Here is a 15623-nt window from a genome sequence, read left to right on the forward strand (position 1 = left end):
TTTTATTTATTTTATTTATTTTATTTATTTTATTTATTTTATTTATTTTATTTATTTTATTTATTTTATTTATTTTATTTATTTTATATATAAGTATAATATAGTTTAAATATAAATTAAGAGATAAATTAAGAAAGAAAAAAAAATAAAAAAAAATATTTTTATTAAACTAGTTATAAACTAGTTAATGACTAGTTAGGTAAGTACTAGGCGTTGGTAATAAACATAAAAATAAAGCAGGTGGTAAGCTAGTAACTAGGCCTTGTTATAAAAAAAAGTTATTAAAAATTAATAATAATAATAGTAAACTACTAATTTATAAAGTTATAAGGGGCTAAAGGTATAATAATTAATAAAATTAGGCTAGGGGTAGACTAACTAGTCCCTAATTAATTATAAAAAAAGATTTAGTTAATAAGCTAAGCATAGGCATAACTAGTTCTTAACTAGTTATTAAAAAAGTTAAGGCTTGCTAAATTTTAAATAAAACTAGTGCTTAATTAATTAGGCCTATATATAATAAATTAAATAATTATTTTTTAGGCCTAATAAATAAAGTAACTAGGGGGTAATAAGTCCCTAACTAGTTAATAATTATTACTTTAAAGTATTTTTTAAAAATAACTTTTAATTTTTTAAGTACTGCTTTTACACTATAACCTATTATTTTTAAAATTTTAATTAAGCTTATAACTTAGCCCGATTTTATATAACTATTTTTATTATAAAAAATAATAACTTAACTAATTAATAATTAAACTATAACTAGTTATAAATAAAATACCTAAGGCTTGGAGATTATAGCCTTTACTATAAAATAATAAACTTAAAGGTTAATTTAAAATAGCTTTATTTTAAAACTTTATAAAATAATATAAATTTTACTTAAACCTTATATTTTAGGGTAAAAGCTTTTTTTTTTTAAATTTATATTAAGGGCTGTATTATTTTTTGCATTTTATTTTTATTTTTATACTATAATTAGTTAGTAATAAGTTAAAGTTTAGTAAGTAATAAGTTAGGGTTTAATAAGGGACTAGTTAAAAAATTTTTATATAATTTATATTATTACTATAGCTTTAAAGTAAGTTAAGCTACCTTATTATTATTTTAAAAGTTATGTATAATATTATATATCTCCCGGGTATTATATTAAAATATATTTTATTTATTTAAAGTATAGGTACTAAGTTAACTAGTTAGTAACTAAATATTAACTAGTTATAAACTAGTCCTTATTTAGTTACTATTTATATAATTAATATCTTTTTCCTAGTAAAAATATATAATTTTTAGTAGGTACTCTTGCTGGCATTAGTATAAAAACAGGCCTTTTTAAAATATATATATAGTATTTATAAATAATATAAATTAAGGCTAGTAAAAATTACTATTATAGCCTTATAAGTAGCCTATTACCTTACTTTTAGTAGGACCTAGGGTACTAAAATAAATTAATAAAAAAAATTAGTTAGGAACTAGTGCTTAACTAGTTTATAATTAATTACTTACTTAAAAAAGATATAATAATATTATAAAACTTATTAAAAAATTAAGTATAAATAAGGCTTGCTATAAGCTAGTATATTACTATTTTTTATTAAAATTTTTTAATTATATTTTTAATTTCTTGCAGGAAATAAACTTAATAAAAAATAGTAATATTATAAAGCTATTATTAATAAAACTAGTTATTTAAATTAAAACTTTAAAAATATTTACTAAAACCTAACTAGTTAGTAACTAGTTAATAACTAGTGCTAAAAAATACCTTTTATTTAATTTTTATTTATATTTATAATAATTATTTTAAAGCTTTATTAATAAAAATGCCAAAACCTTGCTAGTTTTTTGTAAACTATTTTAAGTAGTTTAAAAATTTTAGTAAATAAGATTTTATAGGCATTTTTTAATTCTTGGTTTATAAATACTTAATAAAGTATAGTAACTAATATAACTAGTTAATAACTACTAACTAACTAGTTATTAATAAGTACTAGTTAATTTACCTTTACTATATTTTATAAAAAACATAATAAAAATAACCTTATTAAGGCTATTATTATTTACCTGCTTATAAAATATATATTTACCTTAAAAAAGCTTAAAAATTATATAAGTTTAAGCTGCTTATTAAAGGTATAAATAATAATTATAAGACCTTTATATAAATAAATATCCTAAATATATGCTTAAAATAAGTTAGTAACTAGTTATTAATTAGTTAAATACTTATACTTACCTATAGTTTTAAAATTTAAATTTTCTTAAAGTATAGGTTATTAATATTCTTACTATATAGGTATATTAATAGCTTTTACTTAGTTATTATAATAAATATTTAATTTATATTAGTAAATACTAAATAAATATTACCTAAATAATTAATACTATACTTTTAATAAAATTTATTAACCTATGGACTACAAAGAAGTTAACTTAAAATAACTAGTTAGTAACTAGTGGCTAACTAGTTAATAACTAGTAAATTATACTTACCTTTTATAAAATTTAGATTGCCTATGTCCTAAATAATAGCTTAAATCTTTTTATAATATATATAAGGTAATTTTTTTAATACTAGTAGTAAGTATGTATACTTTTCTTTAAATATAAAAAAAATAAAAAAACATTTTTTAAAATTATTTAAAATAAAAATTTAAAATTTAACCTGGCATCCTAGTGGTTTTATAAAATATAACTAGTTATAAAAAAAGGCTTTAATTAATTAATAACTAGTTAAAGACTTATTAGGGACAAGTTTAAAAACTTATAGTATTTTAAATATTTTAATATTAATAATTAGTAAATATTATAATTATAGGGTTGGAGAACCTTAGGTCTTTTAAATAATTATTTTAAATAATTAATATTTATTTTTTATTTAGGTGCTAGGGGTGCAAAGTAATAATTATTTAAAAACTTTTAGTTTTAATTATAGCAGGCTATAAAAGCTAAGGCATAATTAATTTTTAACTAGTGGCTAACTAGTTAATAATTAGTTATATATTTAAAAAACTTAAATTTATAAGTTTTTTAATAGTAACTTGGGGCCTATAAGTCTTATTAAATATAAAATAAAAAAATACTTTTTTATTATTACTAAATAGCTTACTTATACTTTAAAAATAGTTATTAAGGTAAGGGACTAGTTAGTTACTAGTTAGGTATTAATTATAAATATATTACTTATTTAATAATATTTTTTTTATTTTTATTAATTTTATACACCTTAAGAAAAGCCTAATATTACTAAATATTTTTTTACCTATTATTATTAAGCTTAAAGTAATAAAGGCTTTTAATATTTAAATAAATTATAAGGCATATTTAAACCCTAAAGTATTAATATTTAATATAAAAACATGTTTAATATAGGTAAGGGTTAAAAATATACTTTTTTTAATATTTTTAATAGTATTTATATTAAATTTATAACTAGTTAATAACTAGTTAGGTATTAGTTAAGCTTTAATTATATATATATATAATATATATATATATATATATATACTTACTACTTTCTTAATTTTTAAAATATTTATAATAGGCTTATTTATAAAAATAATATATATTATATTACTTAGGCTACTTTTTAAATATTTAAGTAGGTTATAATATATTTTAAGCTTTATTATTATAATTACTTAGTATAATAAATTAGTAAAAATATAGTAATTACCCTTTATTTATAATTATTAATAAATAACTAGTTAAAAACTAGTTATTAATAAGTTAGGATTTACTTACTTAAGTCTTAATATTTTTAACTTTAGGATTTACTATACTAATAACCTATAATAATTAAGATATTATAAAGTAATTAATTAATAACTAATAATTAAGTAAGATAAAAAATTAATTAGTAACTAGTTAAACTAGCTTAGGTAATTATTTATTTTTTATAAAGTATAATAAAATATTTAATAATATAAAAATAAAAATTAAAAAAAAAATAAGGGTTAGATAACCAAGGCACTTTATACTAGCTACTTTTAATTAGCCTTAGATACCTAACCCGCGTGACCTAGTTGACCCCAACTGTGGTCTCAGTGCCCAAAGAAAAAAAGAGCGTTGCTAACGCGGCGCTAAACTCATTTAAGACTACCTAGTCACGTGCTGTCGGACTTGAATTCTTGTGTCTGGCAACAATGGGGGTCAGAATTACCGTATCATTCTGACAGTAATTTTCCATTAGATACAACACCACCACGGCCAAGCGAGACTACGCAGCATGGTAATATGTTTATTCCCCGCCCCCTTTCCACGCTTGGCGCTTAAGCTTTCTTTTCTTTGTGTGACGACCCACAGCATATCAATACGTAATACGTATACGGTCTAGAATATCTGACCAGTTGATTTCAGGTCGGTATCTGTGTGTTACCAATGTTACGGAGCATCTGTCACGTAAACGTGGTCGGCGTATGTCTGTTCTCCGACGCGGCGCATGTCTTCGGTTGACCGACTGTAGGTTCGTCGACAAGTTGAGTGTCTGCATTGAGTCGCGAACATGGGGAAAAACTGCCTGCCAGCAACCAGCGGAGAAGGCAAACATGTGCGGCATTTATGCGAGATCACAAGACTGCATAAGGCTTACGTCTCTGCTCCAGCACACCTGCAGTTAGAAAGCCCAACCTCGTATCTACAGGCTCAAGTCAATCCACCCCGCTGAGTTCATGAGCAAGTACTCAAGGTCCGCAGAGCAACAGGATTTCAACTTCAACTACAGGTATCATCATGCCTCCAGCTTCAACCCCATCTCCGAAGTCGATCGGGAGGGAATACCCAACCCCGCTCACAATCCCGCCCCTTACAAGCCATACGCACACGCTGATCCTCCTCCACGGCCGCGGCAGCAACGCCACCCTTTTCGGCCACGAATTCCTAGCATCAACGGCCCTCGCGTCGCGCCTCCCAACAACAAAATTCATCTTCCCCACGGCAGCAAAGCGGCGCGCCATACTCTTTAACCGGACGCCGATAGACCAGTGGTTCGACAACTGGTCGCTGGACGAACCGAATTATCGGAGCGAGATCCAGATTGAGGGGTTACAGGAGACCGCGGGGTTTCTAAGGACGCTGATTGAAGAGGAAGCAAGGGTTTTGGAGGCCGCAAACAATTTGTCAAGGGGTGATGGGTATGGGAGGATTGTTGTCGGTGGGCTGAGCCAGGGCTGCGCGGCTTCGGTATTCTCCATGTTGGGTGGGTTTGCTGGTGATACGGAGCCTGGGCAAGTTGATTGGCGGTGTTTAGGGGGCTTCGTGGGGATGAGCGGGTGGTTGCCGTTTGACGGTGAGATATCTGGCCTGCTGAAGATGCAAGAGGGAGCGGACCCAGGCGACGATGACCCTTTCGCGCGCGATTCAGACGGCGCCGAACCCCCTGTGCACGTCCAGACCGTCAACCATGTCAGAGAGATCCTTGACTTACCACCATTGTCAAAAGGGAATAACTCGGAAGACGCGCTATTCGTGCCCCATCTTACTGTTCCTGTTTTCCTCGGCCACGGCTCCGCGGACGCAAAGGTATCAGTCAAGCTTGGAGAACGGATGGCGTCGATACTGGCGGATGGGCTAGGCATGGATGTGACATGGAAAATATACGAGGAGTTCGGGCACTGGTATAAGATGCCAGATGAGATCAATGACATTGTACTGTTTTTGAAGGACAACGTTGGCTTCCATGTTGAACAAGCATAGTCAATAAGTGGTCCTTTCTTGAGTGCCATTATACTCCGGCAGGGCTAAAGTATGTTTGACGCTCTCTTACAACCACACAATGCTCCCTTATTGGCCTTATGGTTTCGCTTCACTTACTAGGTCATAACGACATCAAAGGTCTCCGCGCCAACAACAACGTGCATTAAAGCGACCCAGTGAATCATCCGCCTGTCCGAAAGCAAGCCTCAGCTGTTCCTACCACCACCAGAATCTTTTCCCCTTGTTCCTGCCCCCCTCAGGCGGATAAACAACGATCCGATCCAAATCCGCCCCCTTATAATCAAATCCATTATACAGTCCACCAACCGTGATTGTATTTTTGCCCTCCTTCAGCGGAAGCAGAAGCGGCGTCGAGAGAATAATTCCCTTGTGCGTGTCTTTCTGGTATAAGGTATGGACATTTTCCTCGTCACCGTTCACGATCACGCTGCTGATCCGGCGTAGCTGCCAAGTGCCGTTGATGCGGTCGGGTTGACCTTGCGGTTGGTCGCCGAAGCCCATGTCGTCGATGTCTGAGAGGTATTTATTAGTACGCGAAGTAGTGAAATGGGGTTGGGGCTCACTTTGGTGGTAGAAGGAAACCCACTGATCGGTGCCTTGGCCGTCAACAGTGAAGGTGACTTTGCTGTCGTTCCCGTAGATGCCGGTTGCGATGCGGTTGCCGCTGGCGAATGACTGATGATGATTAGTTCGGCTCGGACACAAAAGATACCAGAGGTGAGAACATACAGCTTCCTGCAGATACGCTTGTCCAGATAGTTCGGCATGCTTGGAAATGTAGGTCTTTCCTTTTATTGGCTTCCATTCTCCCGTTTTTCTATGGATTCGTTCAGTACCATAGCCGGGAGGTCGTCTGACTGTTATTCCAGGTACTCACACGTTGAGGTCATAAATGTCATGCCAAACAACCTCGAGGCTACCGTCGCGCTCATCAATCTCAATAGGGAGCCAGACGTTTCGACTTTCCCAGAGACTATTCAAGTCCCACTAATCCACAATGTCAGAGATAATCCAGTCTTTGCATTAAGGGCGCGCCAACCTGATCAGCCATATACAAATACGTGGTCTTCTTGCTCCCAGCAATCCTCCACGAGAATCCACTTTGCGTGCTAAACGTCCGGGTATAAGCTGGACTGACAAAGAATGGCTGTGACCAGGGGCCCTCGAGATTATCTGCACGGAGGGCAACAACGTCTATTTCGAAGAGTCAGTCCATTATATCACCTTCACGGCCAGTAGTGAGAGATCACTTACTGTTCGGCCGGTAACCCGTCTTGTGACTCATGAGGGCGAAGTAACTCTTCTCGGTCTGGATGATCGTCGGCGCCTCGAAGTCATATTTTGGGAACCGGTAGGTAACCTCCTCAACGGCCGTGAGGTTCTCATTGAAACGGCTGAGATACACGTCGCGGCCTTCGACTCTGTCGCCGTTGGAATAGAGGGCATATGACCGTCCAGACTTGTAGTCAGTGAAGGCGCCAAAGTCCTGCGACCAGTTTCCTAGTGGCGAGGTTGCGGACACAAAGGTGTAGGGTCCCGCGATATTCGGTGACGTGGCAAGGCCTTGCAAGAGCCAGGAGTAGCTGTCGTCGTCGGCATGCCACCACATCTTAGAAGGGTTGTTAGTGGTTGTTTCAGGAAGAGCGAAAAGGGTGAGTGGGAATTACGTGGTATTCGCCCGTCTCTTCACTGTATATGACCTTGGGCCGCTGAATACGGTTATGGTTGGAGACGTAGGTGTGGTTCTCAATGGGCGCTATACTTGTCAGTCAATCCGCTCTCTAGGGTACGCTTTCTGACACTTACTCAAGGCCAACCCATGAGAGGTCCAAGTTGCAAGGTCGTCAGAGCTGTAAACAGAGATTCCGCCTCCCTCGACCTGGCCTTGCACCTTGTACTCGCCGAACCAGTAGAACTTGCCGGTCTCCTGGTCCACACAAAGTCCTCCAGCATGAGCATTGAACAGATTCCCGTCGGTATCATACCACCGTGCACCAGGGACAATCCATTTCGCGCCCGCGCAGGCGGCGAGCGCAAGCACGGTGGAAGCGAGCGTCCGGAACATCATCGTACTGACCGTTCAAAAGACAGGCTCCGTGGTAAAGGATTATAGTGACCGTTATCCAAGAGGAAGCAAAGATCCCCTGGCCCGATGGCCTGGTCTTATACTCGATCTCCATCCCGTCTCCATGATTTGCAGTGAAAGCTGTCCAGACATTGCCCATCCTTCGCTTGCGACAAAAATATTGGCAATGAAGTCGGCGGAGCATTATCCCGAGCAAAAAGCGTGATGTTTCTTTGCGTCGGTATAGAGGTCGGCGACCTTGGTCGGTTAATGATGCAATCCATCAGTAGCCGATAGCCCAATGCGCCTTCCAAGCCTGAACTATCCATGGCCAGCTCATTGTTGCGGCAAACTTGACGCCATTCGGTATATCTACCCCAGATATCGCTTCAATTACCCCAGTGCCAAGGAAGTCTATTGGTTACGAAGGAATCCCATGGGGCGGTCTAGGGCGAATCATATACTTCGACATAGGGCATGGCCTGTCTCCAGTATTGGCTAAGCGGAGGAGCAAGCAGGACGCATGAATTATAAGGTGACGGACAAAAGTGTCCGAATGCTGGGCATCGCATAATTTCCACGAATCAGTTTTGGTGTTACCTGGACTTGGCCGACTCATAGCAAATGGGACCCGGAGATCTCAATTCAGGATTCTGTGGAGGCATCAATGTGCAACTATATCTTTATTAGTCTAGCCAGAGACTCAGTCGACAAGCTTTAGGTACAGGACGGCAGAGGCACTGAAACTGACAATAGAGCTGCACTGGGATTTTCACGATGAGAATGTTTTACATCCTCTTGAGTTTACTTTTCTGTGGGCTCACCTCCGCGTTGCTAGACGAGCCGTTGGTGACGTTTGAACCTGACGACGGAGCGGTCGAGTTTGGCACTGGTCCAATCCTGCGCGATGCAAGCGATCCTGTCGGTGTTCAAATAGCGACCGACTGTTTGGCTTCTGATCTCAAAGAGGTCACTGGCGTTGAGCATCGCGTTTTGGAGTGGTCTCCGGAAGGAGGAGTTGCCGCAGAAGAAGACTTCTCAGGCGGGCTCGTGATTATTGTCGCAACGGCAAACTCGTCGTTGGTAGCCAAGCTCGAAGAAGATGGTAAAATTTTGGTTGACGATATCCGGGCTAAATGGGAGACATTCCGAACAGTTCTGGTTGAGGACCCTCTTCCTGGTATTGGCCATGCGTTGGTGATTGTGGGAAGCGACAAACGAGGAACGATGTTTGGAGTCTTTACGCTCTCCGAGCAAATCGGGAAGTCACCGTACGTCACCTGACCACCGCTCCTTCCCTCTAACACTCCGTTGCTCATTGACAATTTTAAGACTCCATTTCTGGGCGGACGTCCCTGTCACCAAGCATGATACTATTTATGCTCTGAATAAAACGACAACATCCGGCTCACCCAGCATTAAATACCGCGGCATATTCATCAACGACGAAGCCCCCGCATTGACAGGGTGGTGGCACAAAGCCGGAAACAGCACGGATTATACCTTCGACGCCGACTTCTACCGCCATGTTTTCGACCTCCTCATTCGCCTCAAGGCCAATTTTATGTGGCCTGCCATGTGGGGTTCCTGGATCCCTAAGCCAGGTCGATCTTTCTTCACCGATGATCCGCGGAACCAGCAGCTCGCCGACGACTGGGGCATTGTTGTGAGCACAAGCCATGCGGAGCCAATGCAAAGGTCTAGCAACGAGTGGAAACTTGTTTCCGACGATCTAGGTGGTGAGTGGAACTGGGAGACAAACAAAGAAAATGTGGTCCGGTATATGGAAGAAGGTGTCAAGAGAGCTGGGGATAACGAAACATACTTCACTATCGGCATGCGCGGGGAGAATGATTCGGCGCTCAAGGCTGAGGATCCAATTGCTGTTTTGAAAGATGTCTGGGCGGCTCAGAGGGAGTTACTGGCAAAGTATCATGGTAATCGAACCGATGCCGTGCCGCAGGCTTGGACGGTGTACAAGGAGGTCATGACTTATTATGCGGCTGGTCTTGTCCCGCCTGATGATGTGACGTTGATCTTTTCGGATGATAACTGGGGGAATGTGCAGCGGTTGCCAACCGATAAGGAACGGGAGAGGGCTGGTGGAATTGGTGTAAGTTTCCCCATCAATTGCCCTGTTTGTGATGCTAATGTCAACAGTTATACTATCATTTTGATTACGTCGGGCGCCCGAAGAGCTGGAAGTGGCAGAACAATAACAACCTTGTAAGTTGTCTCATTCCGTCTGCAAACCAAGCCTGACAGATTCGTCTAGCCCAAAGTCTACAAAGAGCTATACCAGGCATACGAGCGTGGCGCTGACAGAATCTGGGTCATCAACGTTGGGGACATCAAACCCATGGAAGTCCCCATCTCACTCGCCTTTGACCTGGCCTGGAACGCATCTCGATTTGACTTTGAGAGTATCCATTCCTACCTCGAAGCGCTGGCAGCTCGCGACTTTGGAACTGAATATGCGGAACAAATCGCATCAGCTCTGCTGGAACACAGTCATCTCGCTGGACTGCGCAAGTACGAGATGCTAGAGCCAACAACATACTCGGTCCTTAATTTCCGCGAAGCCGAACGCGTCCTTGAAGACTGGAAAGACCTAGCGGAGACAGCACAAGAAATTCATGAGAATCTATCTGAAGAACGGCGCGATGCTCTATATCATCTTCTGACATATCCCGCCCAAGCCGGTTACAACTATTACCAGACCCTCCTTGGTCAGGGCCGAAACCGCCAATTCAGCTTTGAGCGACGAAACTCCGCGAACCTTGTCGCTCAGAATGTACTCAACTACTTCGAAGATGACTATGACTTGACCCAGGAATACAATTCTATCGCCGGCGGCAAATGGGAGGGGATAATGGCCACTCCAAAGTTTGACATGGGAATTGCAGACTGGAGGCCTTCATCACGCGATGTTCTTGCAAACCTGTCCTATGTTCAACTGAGGCAGGACTTTGACTACGCCTTCGGAAACCTAGGGATTTTCGTGGAGCAGTCTATGAGCGCTTACTACCAAGCCCGCATCTGCGCTTCGATCAACCCGTCTCTGCCAACAGACGAAGGCTTCTCCCCTGTCCTACCAATCATGGACCCGTATGGCCCAGAGGCAAGAATTGTTGAGCTCTTCCATCGAGGCGATCATCGAAAACCTCTTGGCTGGTCTATTTCGATACCTCATCCGTGGATTCGGTTGTCCAAAGCGAACGGGACGCTCTCGAAGGACCACCCAGAAGAGAGACTGGAGGTCTCAATCGACTGGTCTTCCGTACCAGAGAACTTCACAGAGACCGTTCAACTACGCGTTGAATGGGATCCATCACCGACATACTTTGACCTTATCCATATCCCCATCCGGAACCTCCGAGTTCCAGATGACTTCGTCGGCTTCCCTGAGTCAGGCGGGTTTATTTCAATCGAAGGCTCGCACTTCCAGCGCTCATCGTTTGGCAACGACACTGATATCGCCTTCAAGCACATCCCCCACCTTGGTTCCCGCAGCCGCTCCGGCTCAATAGCCCTCCGCCCGTACCAAGCGGCCCGGGCATCACCGGAAGCCGTCAAATCCGCCTTTGTCGAGTACTCCATCTACCTCTTCAACTCGAAGTCCGCTTTCAACGCAACCGTCTACATAAACGGTGCGCTAGACACAGACCCGGATCTGCCGATGCAGTACTCTCTGACAGTTGACGACCAACCTGCGAATTTTACACGTGTTCTTGGAGAGCCAGAAGAGCCGGGTGATACGCCGCCCGGATGGAGTGCCGAAGTGGCAGATGGTGTTTGGAAGAGGGATGTCTTGATAAATGGGTTGGAGAAGGGGGAACATGTGTTAAGGTGGAGTGTGAATTCGCCCGAGGTCTATCTGGAGAAGATTGTGCTTAGTTTGGAGGGGCAGTTGTATAGTTATTTGGGGGCACCGGAGACAAGGATGGTTGGTGGTGATGAACGGGATGAGTGATCACTTTGAATTCCTTGTTCCTCCTCTAGCTGAGGTTGGCCCTTGGGAAGGGCGTGGGTGGGGCAATGTGAAGTAGGGCAACTATGGTCATGGGGATCTCATCAGTCATCACGAAATGAGCATGTTCACAGGTTGCCAGACCCTGGACAAACTCGCAGAAAACGGTTCAACTCCGCGTAGCTCGGGCAAGAAGAGACCGAAGCAAAGTCGTCACGGAGGTACTTCGACCAGTCGCCAATGAGTGGCTGCATATGGGAATGAGTCCGCCCGGCGTTCCACCAATGATCGAAGGCCGGGAAATCAGGGCAAACAAAATGACGTGCAGATTATAGATTGCTCAGGGATCGGCTAATGTGGACTTCAGCATCCCCAGAGTATACCCCGCATGCTGTTTAGATTGACCTCATCTCCGGGGTAGAGTGATGGTGTGATCTCGGCATAATGCAATGCAAGGTACCGACCCTGTTCCCTTCGTCCTTTCCCTTATATAGCGACAATGATATTTCTAGCCAGGCTTAGAAGATAGACGCAGTGGTGATACATCAGCCAAATCAACCATCACACAATGTTCACGCCCACTCTCAGGAAGACCTTGGTCTTCCTCGGCCTCGCCGCCTCCTCCACCGCAGCTCTAACAACAACCTCCAACTCAACACACATCAAAATCTCAAACAGTCGCTTGTCCATCGCAGTCTCCCGCTCAAACGGCCATGTTGTCGACGCAAACCTTGACGGACAAGACCTCCTCGGCCCACTCAGCGGCAACAGCGGACAGGGCCCCTACCTCGACTGCTCCTGCACTCCCGACGGTTTCTGGACACCTGGTGCGGAGCCAACAATCGTGAACGGCACGGATTCGACAGGCACACCCTACGTCGGTATTATCATGGACGATACGTATGAGTCGACAAATCAGACCCTCGCGCAGTACCTCTTCCTCCGCGGCGAGGAAACGGGCCTGCATGCTTTCTCGCGCGTGACGTACTACAATGATGCTGTATATTTTAATCGCGGGCTCGGAGAACTCCGGACTATTTTCAGACCAAACACAAATCTCTGGACGCACTTCTCTGGCAGCGAGGGCAACTACGGGCCCATGCCGCTGTCTAGCACGACGAAGCTCACCGTCCAGGATGCGACAACTTACCTAGGTGATACACCAGACGACCCCTATGTGAGCGAGTACTCGGATTACTTCACAAAGTACACACTGTCTGAAAGTTGGCGGGACCATGACACCCACGGGCACTTCTCCGACGGCTCGACAAGCGGCGACGGGAATACCTACGGTGCATGGCTAGTGCACAACACGCGGGAAACATACTACGGCGGCCCGATCCATGCTGATCTTGTCGTGGACGGGATCGTCTACAATTACATTGTCTCCGGTCACTTTGGGGCCCCGACGCCAAATCTCACCCATGGGTTTGACCGCACGTTCGGGCCGCAGTATTACCACTTCAACGCCGGGGGCCCGGAGACAACAATGGCGGAGCTCCGCGCCGACGCAGCGCAGTACGCCGATCCTGAGTGGAATGCTGAGTTCTACGATAGCATTGCGAAGCATATCCCCAATTACGTGCCGAGCTCGGGACGCACGACGTTTAGGGGCAAGGTAAACCTGCCCAAGGGCGCGAAGAAGCCGATTATAGTTCTTTCGGAGAATGGGCAGGACTTTCAGCTTAATGTCTTTGAGAAAGACTCGAAGCAGTATTGGACTGAGGTCGACAAGTCTGGATCATTCTCAATTTCTCGTGTGGTGGAGGGGACATACCGCGTCACCATCTACGCGGACGAAATCTTCGGCTGGTTCATCAAAGACAATGTCAAAGTCTCCGGCTCAAGAGCGCAAAGCTTCACATGGAAAGAAGAATCCGCCGGCCGCGAACTCTGGCGCATCGGTGTCCCCGATAAGTCCGCCGGCGAGTACCTGCACGGCTACGCCCCGGATACCTCGAAGCCCCTGCAGCCCGAACAGTACCGCATTTACTGGGGCAAATACGACTACGAAGCCGACTTCCCAGAAGGCATAACCTACCACGTTGGAAAAAGCGATCCCGCAAAAGACCTGAACTACATCCACTGGTCCTTCTTCCCGAGCCAGGGCAACCACCTCCGCAACGAGTCTTACTACGACAACGTAAACAACTGGACAATCACATTTGACTTATCCGCAAGCCAGCTCCGAAACACAAAGACTGCGACATTCACCGTGCAACTCGCCGGAACGAGGAACGCAAACGGGAACTCGAAGTGGAATCCCGACCCCGCGGAATACAATAATCTGCCCTGGACCGTGAATGTTAATGGTCTCTACGAGGATACATGGGAGATCCCGTACTGGCGGAGCGGATCGTGTGGGGTGCGCAGTGCGGTGCAGTGCCAGAATACCGAGCATAAGTTTGTTTTTGGGGCCAACAAGTTGAAGAAGGGGAAGAATGAGTTTGTGCTTTCTCTGCCATTTAATGCGACGAGTGTGGAGACGGCTCTCTTGCCGGATTCGTTGTATGTCCAGTATGATGCGTTGCGGTTGGAGGTTAAGTGATGGTCTGGATAGGATAAGTTGGCTTTGGAACAGGATTGGTTAGGCGATTGCGTTAGGGAATTTTGGCAAACTGGGTTGTTTTGTTCTGGTATCCTGGGATTCTGAAACCCGTAGTATACTTTAATCATGTCTTACCCAGTTGTGCTGATTTTAGGCTGACAAGGTGATTTTCGACCGGGCCCTTCTAGAGTCATTCAATCGTGTCATGTCTGAATATATTGCCCACGACTTGAGTTAGTTCTGTGATGGTACTATAAATCAGATAGGCAAATACATATTATGAGCGTTACATTTAAGCCTCTCCGTGCTTACTTCGAATCGCCGACAAATCGAATTGTGGTGTTGGTGGTGACATATATATTTTGCGGTTCGAGGAAAGTTTATTTACCACGTCCACGCTACGGTCGCCCACTCTAATCTCAACGCTAATCGAAACTTGGGTGTTTCCAACTTTGACCGCGGCCTTGATCAATCACATCTTCCGATCTTGCCGCGTTGATGGTTTCGAGGGCCCGTAGTCTACGTCTCTTGGAACGAACTCACAATGGCAGCGTAACTAACGTTGATCTGACCAAGTGCTATTTGAGCCAATTCCAATTACACTTTGAGATTAGCGGTGGTACTTTTGAATCGGGGAGGATAATATGAACCAGAAAATTCTCTGACGTGGCAGCGGCGGCGCATGGCTTTTCTGTCATTGATTGTTATTCTTTTCTGATAAACGAGAAAAAGATATCTAATGATGAAATTACGCAGAGCGTAGAGTTACAATTTAGAAATCAACTACCTGATTCCAATAACCCAAAGACATCTTTATTACGCATTAATCCTAATCAGTTTTGAATGTGCTTTTTTTTTGGTGTATTTACAAGTCATGACTGGTTTTGTTGGTTACGAGAGATTCTACCAATGAGAGCGCGCGAATACGAGATTATCTGTTGGATTCGGGACGGCCCTGGGCGCCCGGCCCCAACTATCAAAGGCAACTTGGGCCCGGGAGACGGGGCCTGGGCCCGGCTGTGCTAGCGGCGCAGCCTTGATGCATGGAGTTCATGGACGCACGAAAAAGGGGTGCGGGCGCTGCCCGACCGGCTGACTGGCGCTAGTCAAGATGGCCCTCGAATCCCCGATCGATCCTTCTCCAGAGATTATGAGGAAATTATCATTTATCACTAAAAAGCATAACTAAAGTCCAAGTTCGACAAATCCCGACGCGTACGGAGTATCACCGGTATGTCTAGCAGAGCGCGCCGAGAAGGCTGGTCGCCCGCAGCAAACCAGCGGCTTTTGCGACTCAAGGAGCAGTACTGCCAGCTCAG

The 15623-nt window shown here is 42.8% G+C and overlaps 4 protein-coding genes across 4 annotated transcripts; 3 read left to right on the forward strand and 1 right to left on the reverse strand.

Annotated features, from left to right (window-relative positions):
• Positions 1-4737: 4737 nt before the first annotated feature.
• DSM5745_00740 (putative Phospholipase) lies at positions 4738-5700 on the forward strand (the record flags this gene model as incomplete). Its single annotated transcript, XM_026742756.1, has 1 exon — positions 4738-5700. One exon carries the CDS (start codon positions 4738-4740, stop codon positions 5698-5700), a length of 963 nt encoding a protein of 320 aa, XP_026608601.1.
• Positions 5701-5916: 216 nt separating this feature from the next.
• DSM5745_00741 (putative Galactan-beta-galactosidase) lies at positions 5917-7786 on the reverse strand (the record flags this gene model as incomplete). Its single annotated transcript, XM_026742757.1, has 8 exons — positions 5917-6233; positions 6285-6396; positions 6451-6538; positions 6599-6708; positions 6761-6915; positions 6976-7330; positions 7389-7477; positions 7528-7786. 8 exons carry the CDS (start codon positions 7784-7786, stop codon positions 5917-5919), a joined length of 1485 nt encoding a protein of 494 aa, XP_026608602.1.
• Positions 7787-8563: 777 nt separating this feature from the next.
• DSM5745_00742 (glycoside hydrolase family 115 protein) lies at positions 8564-11759 on the forward strand (the record flags this gene model as incomplete). The annotated part of the gene is made up of 4 exons (XM_026742758.1): positions 8564-9057; positions 9119-9899; positions 9947-10012; positions 10062-11759. The coding sequence occupies 4 exons, from the start codon at positions 8564-8566 to the stop codon at positions 11757-11759; spliced, it is 3039 nt and encodes a 1012-aa protein (XP_026608603.1).
• A 565-nt stretch (positions 11760-12324) lies between these two features.
• DSM5745_00743 (uncharacterized protein) lies at positions 12325-14304 on the forward strand (the record flags this gene model as incomplete). The annotated part of the gene is made up of 1 exon (XM_026742759.1): positions 12325-14304. The coding sequence occupies one exon, from the start codon at positions 12325-12327 to the stop codon at positions 14302-14304; it is 1980 nt and encodes a 659-aa protein (XP_026608604.1).
• Positions 14305-15623: the final 1319 nt, after the last annotated feature.

Source organism: Aspergillus mulundensis (assembly GCF_003369625.1).
Source record: "Aspergillus mulundensis strain DSM 5745 chromosome Unknown scaffold_0, whole genome shotgun sequence".
NCBI classification, from domain to species: Eukaryota; Fungi; Ascomycota; class Eurotiomycetes; order Eurotiales; family Aspergillaceae; genus Aspergillus; species Aspergillus mulundensis.